We start from the raw sequence: 15,492 nt of genomic DNA on the forward strand, positions 1-15,492 counted from the left end.
GTGCATATTACAGTAGCTTGAGCTGAGGATTGGACTTCTGCTGCATAGTTTTCTGTACAGTACTTTAGCCCCGATGGACTTGCTGAGCCTACCTTTGGGTGGAAGTCGAAGCACATTCCAGCTGCCTGCCGAGATATGAGAACTACACTTTTCCTTTCTTTCTCACATGGTAAGTTTTTCTTCATACTTCCTGCTCGCTTTATTTTCATCAGGTCTGTGAAAATAGCAAGAGTTTTTGTCAAACAGATATGAGTTATTCATAGCACTGTCACATGCTTCTCTGGAATTCTCAACAGCTCTTAAATGTTTTGCTTGTAATAACTGTGTATAAAGAGTGTCACCTGAAATAAAATCAGGCAATTGCTATTCCAGTTATTAGCCCTGTGCAGAAAAGCTGCAGGGGAAAATGCTTACCAGTGCAATCTAGTCCCTTCTGTATAAGCCACTTGGTTAGTCGGCCATCTGCTGAGATGGAGATTAATCTCTCTCTCTTGTCATCAGCTGCTGCCTCTCTGTCCTGTTCCAACCACTTCAGTTGCCATACAGGACCTGTATGTCTTGCTGAAGAATCTCTGGGACAAAAAACACACATGATAGACTATATATCAACATAGACAACATTTTTGAAAAATAATTGGGAAATAAAGTGGAAATAACTTTCCACTTTGCAATGAATGTCAAGTATTATGACAGAAATGCTATTTAGCTTTTCTTACAAATATGTATCTCCCAGTACCAGCTGTTTACACTAAGATTTTATTTTATTTTTTATCAGACATGTTTTATATTCAGTTTCAGCGCCCTTTTTAAAGTGCTGACACACCTTCTGTTGATTCCTGAATCATGAAATCAATCCGTGTCCTGTAGGAGAACTCCCTAGACCTGGTGAGCTGGCCTCAGGGCAAATGTCTCCCTCATCATCCCTTCTCTCTCATTTCTTTGTAATTCCTGCTTATCTCACTTATTTTTGATGTCTATGTCTCGCTCCCTTTTTTGGCAAGTGGAATCAGTGAGAAAACACAAAAGCCACTGCTAGTCTCTAGTAAGAATTTGTTTATTGGAGCAGGACTGTCCTACTTAGTACACGGCGACTACATCAAATCGTAAGAGGTGGTAACTTGCTGCTCTTTCTTAAAAAGCTAGAACATAGTACTCATTTTCCCCTTCCAGTGCGGGGAATTTGTTTTGTATTGGTGTTAAAGTAATGTAAGCATTTATTGGCAGAAAGAAGATTAGAGAGTGATGGCAGTGCAGAGGGAGAAGGGCAGTGTCTGAGGATTTGGCTGTATCAGTGTAAATAGGTGGATGGAAAAAAGTCTGGTTTCCCCACTCTGTCCCTTTCTGGGCAATTGTGCACTATTACAGATATTTTGTGCCTTCGGTTTTTCTCCAGAAACCTCTACTATTTGAGAATACCACGTGTTTATATAGGCATTTCCAGTCAGAACTGGAAGGTACTGATGAAAGTTGGAAATGAAAGAAATGAACAAAATCCCTGAGTATTCACAAGCAAGCTTTACTTAGCAAGTGTTACTATTCATGCAGCAAATAACAAATAAAGAAATATCCATAACTGGGAAGCTAAGACCTGACCAAGGTGGGATAAGACAGCAAATCATAGCCTTACCTGCTATTCAGAATTGCAGTGGTGGTACAACTCCGTACATTATAGATTGTGATGGTACCATTGTACATCCCAACTGCTAAAAGGTTCGGGCTTGCCATAGAAAAATCCAATGCAGTAACACCATGCTCGCACTGGAAAATACGCTCTGGCCACTGATCAGTAAAAAAAATATAAGAATGTTTTGATTTAGTTTCTTAATTTACCTTGGTGTTCTCAACACTGGATAATAAATTGCCAGGCCATGCTGGTAAATTAAAGTACTGATGACCATAGTGACTACTTCTAGACAAAAATTAGGGATTATATTCTGAATGGTTGAGTTTATTATTTCTTGGTGTACTGATAAAAATAGGGAAAAATAAAGACTGTGCAGAAATATGACACTGTGAAATAGATGGGCCTATTCCAACCAATTACCTAAAAATCAAGTTCCCTAAGATTCAGCCTAGTACAGTGTGGGGTTTTATTGTTGTTTGTTTTCTCTTTAAAACAAATGACATTTTGGAAAGTTCTTCCAATTGTTTTCTATCTTGCAGTTGGAAGGCAAGTGACTTTCTAATTGCAGAAACTTAGCTGAAGATGCAATATAATCTAACGTACCTCGGGTAATTTGTAAAACCAGTATTTTCATGTTATTTTTCCTAAAGAACTGGTTCAGCTCTGTTGTAAGGTTAAACCCTTAAAGTCACTGCACTGATCTCTTGGAATGTGAAACAGTAAAGTATCAGTATGCAAAGAACTGTATTTCAGCATGCATGCGAGGTTTAATTTCTTAATGTTAGGCACTTGAGGGCTATCATGATGCTAGGGAAACACGTTTAATTGTTGTCGATGTGATAATGATGCATCAAAAGTTAAAGAAAGTTTGAGTCTGCATGATTTAAATTAGTCTAATGCACATTTTTGGCCAACGGAAGTTTGTAGAATAAATCCAGCTGGTGATCAGATAATTTTTACTGTGTCATTTTGTACTGGAAATTTCCAAGATTCTTTTTTTAAAATGTCTAAATTTAAAAGAAAATCTGCAAGGATCACTTTTCAGATGTATATATGAAAATTTAAATATTGCATCAATGAAATCTACTGTCTTTTTGCCACTCTTATGAAAAATTACATTACATATTTAATTTTGTATATTTTTCCTTCAGGCTAACATTGAATTTCATTGTATAACAGAAAATGGATTGGAAAGGATAATCTTTAAATTTAAAATATGGATGTATTGTGATCGGAGTTTGCACGTATTGAACAAGTGTCTGAAAAACAAAAGGTAAAAGGCTGATTTTCACATTTGCTGTACTCAAGGCTCTTAGTCTAAAAAAATATTTTTTTCCAGGAAGATCTGCACACCTGGGTCTACCCATAATAATAACAAAACTGATGTATAGTCTTGGGTAGGTTGCTCTAGGAATTGGAAATGGGATATAGAGGTCTGCGTTGTTAAGTTGCCTAAAATAGACTGGTATTACCTGAGAGCTGTAACCATCTGTTAGTTGTTTGGAGGCCTACATACAAGGAGTGCAGTTCCTGCAAACAGATATCCATATTACAAAACCACCAGAACAGTTGGCACCTCTGTTGGCACTGTCAACTGAGAGGATGGACAGGTGCAGAAACTAAACTGCATCCTATAGGCACTTTCTTTGTGTCAAGACTTAAGCACATCGCCAGGTAGTGCAGTCAAAATCAGTTTTCCAGAAATGTGTGGTTTGGGCTAGCCAATTAAACCTTACTGGCTAGATCCTATGTTTTGGTTGGTTGGTTTGGTTTGGTTTTTTGTTTGTTTTTGGAAGAGGGGATTAAATATAGCAGAAATAGTACAGCAGGAAAATGCACTGAAGAAGAAAAAACAAACTTGATACTGCTGTTACCATGGGGTTCTTCAATGACCAACAGCACGCCAAGCCTTTCTTCTGTTCTTTAAAATCAAACGCTCCATAACCAACAGCCAAAAGATCCTAAAAGCACAGATTAACAGATACATCTCAGTTTAACTTGACGTTCAGTTGTACATTTTTAAAAGGCAACTTTCTACTAACAGCGACTCTGAGTGCAAAGCTTGGAAACATGTTTATATTGTATGCTAGTAGCATAACACACACAAAGAGAATTTCTAGAATAGTGGAAACTTGTTCAACTAAAAATGCAATTATAGTCACTGTCAGTTGTGTTTGCAACCCTTTCCCCCCAAGGCCATTAAAAAAGAAGTCCCTTTCCAAAGATGGATATACAGTATTCTACAAGTGTATTTTAATGTGCAGTGTTTAATAGAATATTTAATACTAATTTTACTCTTCTCTATCAATGTTAGCTATAGAAGGAGTTTCAATGATCATCTCAAACTTAGCTTTCAGCTGTTGGTGGCGAGGTTCGATGAATTCCATTAACTCTTTTCCGTAAGGAAAAATAAGAAACAGCATCAGACTTTAGTCTTCAACTCCCTTAGTTATATTTTTCCTACACAAAACAACCAGTTTGTGAAGCTAATATTCTAAAAGTAGGTAGGTATTTGCCTTCGAATGCTAAGACTGAAGTCTGTTAAGTGTGTCATACTTCTTTACATCTGGGGATCTGGTGTGTTTACATTATGCAGTGTTCTCCATTTTCTCTTTTTTCCCCATGGGGAAATCTGAATGGTTTTATGTTTCTCATCTTCACCTGCTTTTTACCTTCCTTCTATGCATTATTTTTGTTGCAGCTCTAAGAGAGCTCTGTTGAAAAACTAAGCCTTACATTACTCTGAAAGTGGAGATGTCCGAGGCATTCTCACCTCCACTGAAAACGAATTAAATAAACTCAGGCCAGCTGCTCAAAAATCTGCACCTGTTATTATACATCTTCTGCTCAAATCTTGATGAATGCAGCTTTCTTGGGAGATTGCTATTAGAAACAAAGATGGTCTCTAAACCGTCATGGATAAACTCCATCAATGGCAATAGTTCAGTGGTAGGGGTTTATACTTCGACTTCCAGTTCTGTAATAGACCAAGTTTATTATCTTAATGTTGTTGGTCGGGCGACTATCCATGGTAAACTGATGTATTCCTGACCAATTAAAGCTGTTGTGATACATGTGTAAGGAAAGCCTAAGGCAGCCATCCAATCTGTAGAATAATGTAGCGGTACTGTTATAAGGAAGGACAAAATACAGATGTTGGGATGCAAACACAACCCACCTGACTGTAGGGATGCATCCAGCAATTCGAGATCCCTCCCAGCAAAGTATATAAAAATCAGGAGTTTATATACCCTGACAATTACGTATACCACTATGTAAACAGCTTAGACGAAGCAATTTGTTAACTCACTGGGTTTACTTTGCTCCAAGCCATACTGCTCACATTGTGACCCTTAGTTAAATCACACGTATATGACCATAGTTGTTCCAGACTGGGAGGCACAGTTTCTTCCAAGGCTTTATTTAGATCTGACGGAATTGATGGGTCAATAAGTGCTTCCTTCTGCGCTTCCTTATCCTTCTTTCCCTTGTCATGCTCTTCCTGTTTAGCTTCTTTCACAGCAACTACCGTACTGACATTGTCTGATGTAACAGCAGGATCTAAAATGCACAAACATAGTAGAATCCGAAAAGTAACACTTCACTTCTTTAACTCAGTCATTCAGCTCACAGGAAAAAAATTGTCCTTTCAGCAAATACTTTACAGCAAAAATAAAAAGGGAATTTTTGAGGCATTAAGATACCCTAACTACTAAAACTATGGTTGAGATGGTGACAGGGACATAAAAGATGTCTGGATCAGGCTGTAGTGTGCCAGTTACGTTCAAGGTCTGTGTAAAGAGTGGATTTAGCTATGTAGCAACTAGCAGTTATGAATTTATGTCCACCCCACCAGGAATGTTTCTAATATCTTGTATTAAAAAACTAGTTTAAACAGGGACTTTATCAAGTTAGATACCAAATTTTAAAGGGACATACTTAAGCACTGATGTTGTAACACCTTAGCTAAGTTACATGTGCTGTAATGAAAGTTGCTCGTTATTTGGCAAAATTAAGTGTAGAGAATATTTTTAGACTGTTTAAGTGCTTTTTTGTTTACTTTATGTAATATGCAAATCACAAAATGATCCCAGATCACTGGTAACAAAATAATAACACAATAACTGTCATAGTGACAGAACAAAAGTCCTAGTCATTATCACGCTCCAACTAGCTAGTAGTCCATTAGTGACAGAATACAACAGGTTTGCCTGTGAATCTGAAGCTCTCTATAATATGAAAAGGTACAATACCGTAAAAGCAGTTTGAATCTGCTTATTGGAATAATTTTTTTAATAACCCATGAATAATTTTTTATTCCTGTGTTAACTTGGAACTCCTGTAAAAGGTACAACGTTACTTAGTGCTTGGGTCTAAGTAACACCTCTGCAATGAATGCACTTTGTTAGAAACCCAACAGCTATCAAGCTAAAACTTCTGTTTGCCATCAGTCTAGACTGACCTAAAAAAAAAAAAATTAAAAAATTTGGAGAAATAGCAGAATTAATCTGTATCTTAGCTGTCAGGAAACAAGTTTGACCAATATCTCAAGTAATTCAAGCTCAAAACTCATTTATTCCATTCTTCCACCAAGTATTGTAGGAATGTCTGTTGAAGTGAGTGTAAAGCTGCAAAATTGATGTTGGCATTTCATAAACTCTTTTTGTCTGTTTCTTAAATACCTGTCATCTGTGAAGACCATCAATGAGGGACACCTTGACTTTCAATAGTATGCAAGGCCTCGTGCTGAAAATGGGCTAGCCAATAAAAAACTAACCTATAATGACAGGAAATTGTCGATAAGCTGCGAGTTTGGGTTGAAAAATATTTTCCATTAGAACCCTCTCCATGAAAAATAAATCCTGCTGAAAGTTTTCTGATGTCAATATAGCTTCTAAACGGTTTTTCTCCCCTTCATGGATTCTGGCAAGAGCAGCACTTTCCAAAGTAGTCACAGAAGTTATGTTGCCTGACAACAGATAATATTGGAAAATACAGTTTTAATGTGATAACATTTTGCACATAAAAGTCAGAGATAAACAGTCTCCTCTTCCTCCCCTGCGAAAAGCATAGAAGAATCTGTCATCAAAAAAACCTTCCACTATTAATTTTTTCTTGCTTTAGTTTTGTTTTCTCTTACTGCTCAAATATTCAATATGATGAGATACTTCGAGAATTTTTCACGATTTGTGTTTTGCTTCTACTTTCCAAAGTAACTTTGTACCATCAAACTTTGTCAACGACTATTTATCTTTATTTAAGATGGTTTATAAAGGGTTTGTATAGAAAAGTCTTGGTGTAGATCTGAGAATCTTTAGCCATCTCTCCTTCAAGTGCCAGACAGGCAGACCGAGCGTTTTCTTCATGTAGTTTGTACCATGCAACAGAGTGATACACATGGTTTAGAAGAATGAAAACACCGCAGAAATGTAAACCTCCTAGAAAAATGTTACCTCTGGCAGAAGTCACAGATGCAGTCTGGTCATGCTTTTTAGTCATATGAGATGTGCTACTCTTCCCATTTGTGGCTTCTCCTTTTGATGTAGGTTCTGTTTCTGATACATTAAAGGAATCATACAAGTCCCAGGAAGTGACCACCATCCCTAGAAATTAATTACACTGTATTGTAAAAGCCCTTCATTTCTGTACATAATTGTTGTGGTTTAACCCGGCTGGCAGCTAAACACCACACAGCCGTTCGCTCACCCTCCCCCCTCCCTCTCTGGGATGGGGGGAGAGAAACGGGAAAGTGAAGCCTGTGAGTTGAGATAAAGACGGTTTATTAAGACAGGAAAATAATAATAACAATAATAATAATAATAGTGATAATGGTAATAGTATTAACAATAATAATGTGTAAGAAAACAAGTGATGCACAATGCAATTGCTCACCACCCGCTGACCGATGCCCAGCCTATTCCCGAGCAGCCGGCCCCCCCACCCCGGCCAGCCACCCCTATATATTGTTTAGCATGACGTCAGATGGTATGGAATACCCCTTTGGCCAGTTTGGGTCAGCTGTCCTGGGTCTGTCCCCTCCCAGCTCCTGCTGCACCCCCAGCCTGCTCGCTGGCAGGACAGAGCAAGAAGCCGAAAAGTCCTTGGCCTGGTGTAAACACTGCTCTGCAACAATTAAAACATCAGCATGTTATCAGCGCTCTTCTCATCCTAATCCAAAACATAGCACCCTACCAGCTACTATGAGCTACTTAACTCTGTCCTGACTGGAACCAGGACAATAATTATAAAGAATTACAGCTGAGAAGATTTACTTTTTATACAATACTGTTTGACAGAGGGGCTTCAAAACTGAGGGTCAGACAGCAGCAAGAGCTGCTGTGTGATCGCATTGGCTGCGTCACGGTCTTCTGGGTGCATGGCTTCCCTTCAGTGGGGCCATCTCCCCACAAAACAGTGCTCTGTAACCTTGCCTCTGTGTGCTCAGCTCTTCAAACATGGGTTGGAATGAGCCCTGCTGACGCTGAAGGCACACAAAAAGGGAAAGATGTGTTTTCAGACCAGATTAATATCTGTTTTAGTTCTCCTTTTGATATTTTCTTTCACTCGTTTTACATACAGTAAAGAGCACAAAGCAAAAATGTTTGGAATAGCATTCCCCATAGTTTTCTTTGGCCTCCCACACAAACAAAAGATCCATAGTGAGGGAAATCTCAGCACACACATCCAAAACCTTGATATTTCTTCTAATTTTTTTTTTTACGGCATTGAAGTTGAATGTTTTGTAAAATTGCATTTTCTTGTGAGACTGCCAAGATTTTCTGTTTTCCCCAAGATTTTAAATCTTATAACAGAGGTTTTCTTTGCATTATGACAAATAGAAATGCAAACTAGCATCACTAAAAAGTTAAGAGGAAAAATGGGAACTGTTTACTTTCATATTTCAAGGGCATAGTTGAATATTAGGTGAAATTCTGCCTCCTAAGAAGCACTCTGTTTGTAAAGTGCAGAGGCAGATGGGACACAGCAGCTCTTAGATAGCATAATGACTATTTTATTGCAACAAATACAGTGTACCAGTACCGATTTTCAAGTATTAGGAGAGGCAGAGACGGCCACCACCATCACACTAGCCTGTCTGAACTTAAAGCTCTGGAAGTGAAAGTTGATGAAATATCTTTCCCTGCTTAGAGATGACAGAAAGAAAAGAAAGCTTTCCTCACTATCCTACCTGTGTGGGGGGAGTCTTCTGAGGTCCCACGACCTAGCTATGTACTAGTGTTTTCCCAGATTAATATTTAATGAGGAAACAAAATGTAGTAATAAACCCAACTGCCAAGGATACAAATGGCAAGGGAACTTGTAGTAAATGGGAGCCCGCTCTTACTAAATAGCCTTTCCTGTATGGTACTCAGAGTGTTTACCTTTATCTTCCATGACGATTTTGTCACATTGCACTTCCTTGTTCTTTGCAGCTCCGTTAATGGTTTGCATCATTTTTTCTACGAAGCGATCATTACCAGGTCTATTTTTGCAAATGTCAACATAAATCTTATTACGCTCCCTTGGGGGAAAAAAAAAAAAGGGGGTATATTTGCTTTCTGAAAAACATTTGCATTCAGCTTCTCAATGTCGTTAAGCACAAGTTGAACAGAAGAGTATAGTCCATGTCATTAACTTTACTGCTCTTTTTTTGGGGGGGTTACAGATTTTGTTTCGCTCCACATACCACCTTTCGGCAGCTATTTCTGACCTTGTGATGCTGTTCTGAAACAGAGATGGCCTGTTGAGATGGGCCTTAGCAAAAATTTCTACTCCCAACTACCTTCGAGCTTGGGCAGAATCCAGATGAGTTCAGAAATAGACAGCTCTTGTCACCTGGGAGTGAAAGGCAGTGCTTCCAAGAGACAAAACTGAATTAGTACATTTCTGTTTCTTACAGCCCTCAGGTCTGCAGAAATGGTCAGTGGGAACCGTGAAACATTTTCTACTATCTTGGTTTCAATATTCTAACAGCAGACGTGGATTATACCTGGCCTTAATCCACCAACAGGTTGCTGTACTCAGGAACAGTCACTGCCTGTTCCTATAGAGTTGGCAATATGTGCTGTGTACGCCAGCTACATCTGATTCATAGAATGTTCTTCCTCTTCCTTCTTCCCAAAAAAATTACTCCAGTGTGATTCACAGACAGTGGGGGGGTTGGAGTCCTACCATGAACTTAGTATATTAGCAGAAAAACCTCATTTACCTAAGTTGTTTAACTTGCCAGCTGCAGTACGCTGCATCCCAGGTTTTGGGGTTTACGTCTACAAAAGCTGTGTGACAAGTCTATCAGTCTGACATCCATCACAGACAACTTTGCTGCACTCTGTCACAGTCAGCTCCTGGGTGAAAGCCAAAAAAACTGCCTTCTGGGTTAACTCCCTACCAAAGTTCATGCTAGTCCAGGGAGGAGGCTCTGAAGTGGAAACAAACCAGATATTACCGAGGGGAGGCGTAACATTTTAAAAGGCAGAATCATCTGTGGTGGGTGAGGTTTCTTCTAGCTAGAAGCACTGTAAAGAGCTTCAGAAGAAGCCAAGACCTGCCTAGTTTGTTTATATTTTTGTTATTAAGAAATTATTGGCTGTAAAGCTAAACATAATAATCAGTCCAGAGGTTTGCAATTTCTGACTGTTAAATCATGAAATTCATATATACCCCACTTCTCCATCTTCTCTTTCCCCCATTCCCTGTGTGTTCTCTTGTCAGCATCCCCTGCTTTTGCTAATCTGCATTCATTTACCAGTGAAAGAGGACATGAACTTGATCAGCAAAATGGAGGTGTTAAAAAGTTTAGACAGTCTTGTCAAAAGAGAGAATTCAGCCCAATATGGCTTCAGACAAAGATGAAATGGCAAGCTGTAGTAGTCAAAACACCGAACCTATGTGTGAGCAGCCTGTTGAGGACTTTGTGGTCAGGAGAAATTGGGTGTGCTGAGCATGCTACACGCATGTAAACAACTACAAATATACATACAGAATTCTTCCCGCGTCTTCTGATTCTACAGACGCCACAACAGATGGCATATCCAACATCCAGATAGTTTCCGTCTCCGTGAGATAAATATCCACTCTCCTATCTAAGTCTTCTTCTGTCAGTTGCTCTTCTATCTCCTCTCGCCTCACCTGTACATCTGACAAATTACATGAGGTTAGCAAGCGAGACTTTTTCTGCTCCAACTTTAAAAGAAGGCAAATTAATTCTAAAAGCGTGGCAGCGATCGGGAGCCAAAACTTGTGAGGCGCTGGGTTCCTTTGTAGTGCTGGGCATTTCGCATGCACTGTGACTGCAGTCTCTCACAAATCTCAGTGCTCCAAAGAACCGTTTAAATCTATAATTATGCAGCGTATGTTCTTTACCAGATAAGCTAACAGCTGTGTCTCCTTGAGAGCCAGGTTCTACAATTTCATCTAGCATGAACTCCATTGTTGATGCGTTTGGTTTAGAAATACTGCTGTTTCCACACGTCCTTCTGTAACAAAGAAATAAGCAGAAATGGTACGTGAGAGTCCAGACGTCGTTAGCAAAGCACTACAAAAATAGCAGCGTTGTTATCAGGATAAACCACAGAAGACTGTAATAGCACATACAGGAATGCCTGCCTTGTGAAGGAAGTCATAGAAGGCTTTACAAAGAAAATAATGAAGCGGATTGAAAAAGACTTTAAAAGGAAGAATTCCTCTGACAGCATATCCCAAGGCATTAAATAACTGATGGAAAAGAAGCTGGTGAGCTTCAGATTCATTCTTAGCATACAATAATGCCAAGTGTTGGTTACCTGCTGTGTGATAACATGTACCTACAGATAGCACAGTTCTCAACTGGAATTAAGATCCTCTGGGGCTTTGCATGTGCCGAAAGGTCTTTGAAATACACAAGAAACTCATTTGAAGGGATTAGCTTGTTAAAAAAAAATAGATAATGTTCATAGAGGGGATAGCTGTGATAATAACTAGAAGTAAAACTCAAAACTGATGTACAGTTGAGAGGTTTTTTTAGCAGATTTCTCTTCCTCAAAAGCTAAGTGTGAGCAACTGTAAGCATACAAGAGGCATTTGAAAAGACATTTTTAAGATTTTTATTTAAAGCTAAAGTAAAATAATTTCATTTTGTCTTTTAAATTAAGAGCTCTAGTCTCCAAAAGGGATGTATTTATTTTCAGGAGACACTTTGTATTTTTAAGCCATTTTTTGTGTATTTGCTCCTGCTCAGTATCCCTATCTCTAGGATTACCCCTTATGATCAGCCACCCTAGGAAGCATGACAAAAAGACTGTTCTCAAAGAGCAATCTCTTTTTCTCAGAAATTACAATGGCATTAACTTTGCCAAAGAAAACAGTAAATAACGCTTCTTTTTTATTTAACTTGTAGTGTTTTTTTTTCCTCCATTGCTGCATTTGTCTTTTAGTCCCCGGGACTAAATAAATAGAATCTCTTCTCCATGCAATCTGACTGTGTACACACCATCCGATAAAGCGATGTGGCTCATTATTTCTCATTTTAAACACAAAAATAGGTTTTTAAGTAAGTGTTGACGTATTCCAGTTTGCGAAGACAGAAGTGTGAGGAAGGCAGAGCTGGGGCAGTATATGGAAAAGCTGCAGAGGCCCCTTCTTAGCTGTGCAGTCTTGCTCAGACAGCTGGAACACAGCTTCCCTTACCGTGGAGACAGTGCTTCGCCACGTGTTTGTGCAGAGGTTCTAACGTAGCTTTGCACGCAGGCCTAACCGGTACACAACCTGTAGGATGGATGTCTGCCTTTTCAAACTGTGGTGTGCACGTTTCCTCTCTAAAAATGGTCCGTATTGGAATGTTACATAGAGGAACGTGCTTTAGGAGGGAGAATTTGAATAAAACTAGAAGTAACACAGCAGCGTGTGCTGCCGTCTGCTTTCAGCTGCACGTATCAGCATTCAGCAAGTAGTTCTTACACAGAGCCCGTCGTAGTCACCGGTACTGATTGATTGCACTTATTCCATTCCTTACTTTCCCTCAGATTTTAAATTACGACTATGGCAAGTAAATTTACGTATTTTGCTAATACAGTGTAATTATTAGCCCTGCACAATGATTCCAGCTCTCATCCCCTCTGAAGAGCAGACGTGTGCCCGTTGCAGGATAGGTACGCTGTGAGGCAGGAGCTAAGAGACAACAGCTAACTGACTTACCTTGAGAAGGGCTCTACAAAACTACCGTCCCCTCCTGTCTGATGCATGGGAAAAGAGGAGAGAACACCTCCAGAGTAATCACTTGATGCTAGGAGCTTGGCTTGCCTGGGTACAGCAGTATCGGGATCTGAATGGAAGAGCGGGTGGGGTGTCACATCCTTCCCTTCATCATCAAAAACCTGAAGAGGTGTTTAAATAATGAGAGTGGTTTCACTACCATCCCCAAACAAGCGACAGTGAAGACACATGCAACGTTTTTATCTTATCTGGAACAAAAAGAAGACCCTGATCCATGCAGCACAGGGAGGTGTTCGCCCTCTGGCAGGACAGACAGGTAACCCTGTCGTGCAAATGATGCCTAATACGCACCAGTGGCAGGGGCGAGGAGGGTTGCATTCCTGCTCTCCCAGTAGGGTTCAGCCTTGGAAAGGCTGTCACCCTTGCTTGGGACTTCTTTGGAGGTCTTTTTACAGAAATGGTGCAAAATATCTGCAAAAAACTGCGTTCATCTCACTATCTGAGCTGCTTCTTGTTCATCCCTGTTGTCTTTTCTGGCTTATTTATTCCGTAATCACTACCAAGAGTGGCTTATTGACTGTAACTACCCGTATCAAATTAATGGTACAGCAAAAGCAAGTGGAGAAACAATGCCTCTTTTTTATTATACTGCTCAAAACATCACTCTGCTGTAAGGTATTCAGCAAGGTCTTTGAACAGGATGCTCACGTTATGGTATGAGTATCTTCTATTTTTTTAGGCAAATGCATAGAGACGCCACAGTTAACATCTCTCTTGTAGGTTTGAAAGCAGCAGTTCTTAAAGCAGAAGTGTTACTTTTAAGTCGCTTACCTTCAAATCAGTGCGGGCAAATATGTGAAAAAGAACATCATACCAGGCTTAGACACTTTTTTGAAGTAACTGCACTTGCTTTAAAATGCTGTTTACGTTAATTTATGTAGAATGTATGATTGGCTTATACAGCTGACTTCTGGAAGTCTCTCAAGTCAGATGTAGCACCTTGCCCCAAACCACCAGGAAAAAAAAAAAAACAACACACAACTAACAGAAAGTTTAAAAAAATAGCAAAAACAAAGCAAACCGTGTTACTCTTTGGGGTTTTATACCATGGAGAAACAAAGGTGCTTGTTTGGCTTTTCTTCTTGCAGATTGTTTTTGGGCACTGATGGTCACCGTTTCAGAATGTCTTAAAAGCTCTTGGATCATTTTCTCCACAGCTCTACAACTTCAGCCAAGCCTTTTCTTTCCTCTCCCCCCTCCCACTTCATTTCCGACAACTTTTAAAATCCCCAGTAACTGACATCGAAACCTTTCCAGTACCGGTGGCAGTGGTTTCTCACCCGCACAGCGTAATTCTTATCCATGGGAGACCCTTTGTCCGCAGCTTTGCCGTAGGAAATGGTGACTTGGCTCCTGCGTCTCGCTGCCCTGCTCGCGTAGGCGCCGCTTGCGAGGCTGCCTTTTCTCTGGCTGCCCAAACTCGTTCCCGATCCTTGCCTGACACTGCAACCAGGATTAGAAGCGATGGCACACCAAACGACAACACAAAACACAAGCAACCACATATGATGTACAAGTCCACCTATTCCTTGACTTGCATTTAAACCGTTTGGGATGATGAATAATAAATAAAACGAGTAACGTGGCTCTTCTTTTTTTTTTTTTAAACTGTTTGGGGTGATGAATAATACGCAAAGCGAATACCGTGGCTTTTTTAAACCGTTTGGGATGACGGATAATAGACGAATAACGGGACTCTTTTGGAAAAATCCCCGATTAGCGTCTAGAGGGGCTTCCCTCACAGGTAACGGGGAGAGGCGGGTGGGCGCGGCGGGGAAGGCCGCTGTAAGGCCGGGCTCTAAAGCGTTTTATTGGGCTTTGGGTCTGCGGGGCCGCGCTAGGAGGGGCCCAGGAGGACACAAGGGCCCCGCGGCTTCCCCCGCAGGGCCGGAGCCGCCGGGGGTTGCGGGGGGGGCAAGGGGGGGCCCGGTCCCGGTGCCCACGCACCCGAGCGGCCGCCGGGCTCCGCCGGGGCCCTGCATGGCGGCGGCCGCGGGCCGGGGGCAGCGCGTCGCGCGGTAACCACGGCAACGCGCCGCAAGACGCGGCGCCCGGATTGGCCGCCAAGAAGGGCGCCGCCGATAGGTGCGGGCGCGGCGCGCGCGGGCCGCGCTGTGCTGGCGCCCGGCGGCTGCGGCGGGAGCGGCGGCGGCCTGCCCGTGCCGGGCCTCTGCGCGCCGCCGGGCTGCGCCTGCCCGGCCGCCCCCGCCGGCCCTTCCCCGCTCCCGCTCCGTCACCGGAGCGCGAAGCTCCTCGGCCGCCCGGGCGGGAGGGGAGCTGCCTCCGCCCGCCGCCGATCCCGGTCCCGGGAGCAGCGGGGAGGCGGCCGCAGCCTCGCCGTGAGGTGCGGGCCCAGCGGGCGGCCCCTCGGTACCGGGGCGGGCCGCCGGGGGTTCGGGGAGCCGCGCGCGCGTCCCGGGGAACGGAGCCCGGCGGTGCGGTGCGGGGTCGTGTTGTGCTGGGCTTCCCCCGCAGGCCCGGCCGAGCGCTGTGCCCGCACAGGACCCGCGGAGCCCCGGCGGACGGCGGCGGCCCCAGGTGGGTACCGGCACCGGCACCGGGCCGGGGCGGGGGGGGGGGGGGGCGGGCCGCGCTGACAGGACGGGGGCGTGGCCTCT

The 15,492-nt window shown here is 42.1% G+C and overlaps 2 protein-coding genes across 2 annotated transcripts in view; one reads left to right on the forward strand and one right to left on the reverse strand.

The window, feature by feature from the left end:
* DNAI4 (dynein axonemal intermediate chain 4) overlaps positions 1 to 14,950 on the reverse strand; it is an 18,960-nt gene extending 4,010 nt beyond the window's left edge. The window contains exons 1-15 of the mRNA XM_083845966.1: positions 14,822 to 14,950; positions 14,155 to 14,317; positions 12,797 to 12,975; positions 10,988 to 11,100; positions 10,605 to 10,761; positions 9,007 to 9,146; positions 7,596 to 7,747; positions 7,293 to 7,296; positions 7,078 to 7,227; positions 6,402 to 6,593; positions 4,935 to 5,185; positions 3,499 to 3,585; positions 1,628 to 1,779; positions 415 to 572; positions 5 to 214 (exon numbers count right to left, since the gene is read on the reverse strand). Coding sequence (XP_083702092.1) covers positions 5 to 214; positions 415 to 572; positions 1,628 to 1,779; positions 3,499 to 3,585; positions 4,935 to 5,185; positions 6,402 to 6,593; positions 7,078 to 7,227; positions 7,293 to 7,296; positions 7,596 to 7,747; positions 9,007 to 9,146; positions 10,605 to 10,761; positions 10,988 to 11,100; positions 12,797 to 12,975; positions 14,155 to 14,317; positions 14,822 to 14,856 — 2,143 coding nt within the window. The 5' untranslated portion in view covers positions 14,857 to 14,950. The remainder of the gene's footprint in view (positions 1 to 4; positions 215 to 414; positions 573 to 1,627; positions 1,780 to 3,498; positions 3,586 to 4,934; positions 5,186 to 6,401; positions 6,594 to 7,077; positions 7,228 to 7,292; positions 7,297 to 7,595; positions 7,748 to 9,006; positions 9,147 to 10,604; positions 10,762 to 10,987; positions 11,101 to 12,796; positions 12,976 to 14,154; positions 14,318 to 14,821) is intronic.
* Positions 14,951 to 15,294: 344 nt separating this feature from the next.
* MIER1 (MIER1 transcriptional regulator) overlaps positions 15,295 to 15,492 on the forward strand; it is a 35,882-nt gene continuing 35,684 nt past the window's right edge. The window contains exon 1 of the mRNA XM_083845738.1: positions 15,295 to 15,412. The gene's annotated coding sequence lies outside the window, so the exon portion shown is untranslated. The remainder of the gene's footprint in view (positions 15,413 to 15,492) is intronic.

The sequence above is a fragment of the Anser anser genome, assembly GCF_964211835.1.
Source record: "Anser anser genome assembly, chromosome: 8".
NCBI lineage: Eukaryota > Metazoa > Chordata > Aves > Anseriformes > Anatidae > Anser > Anser anser.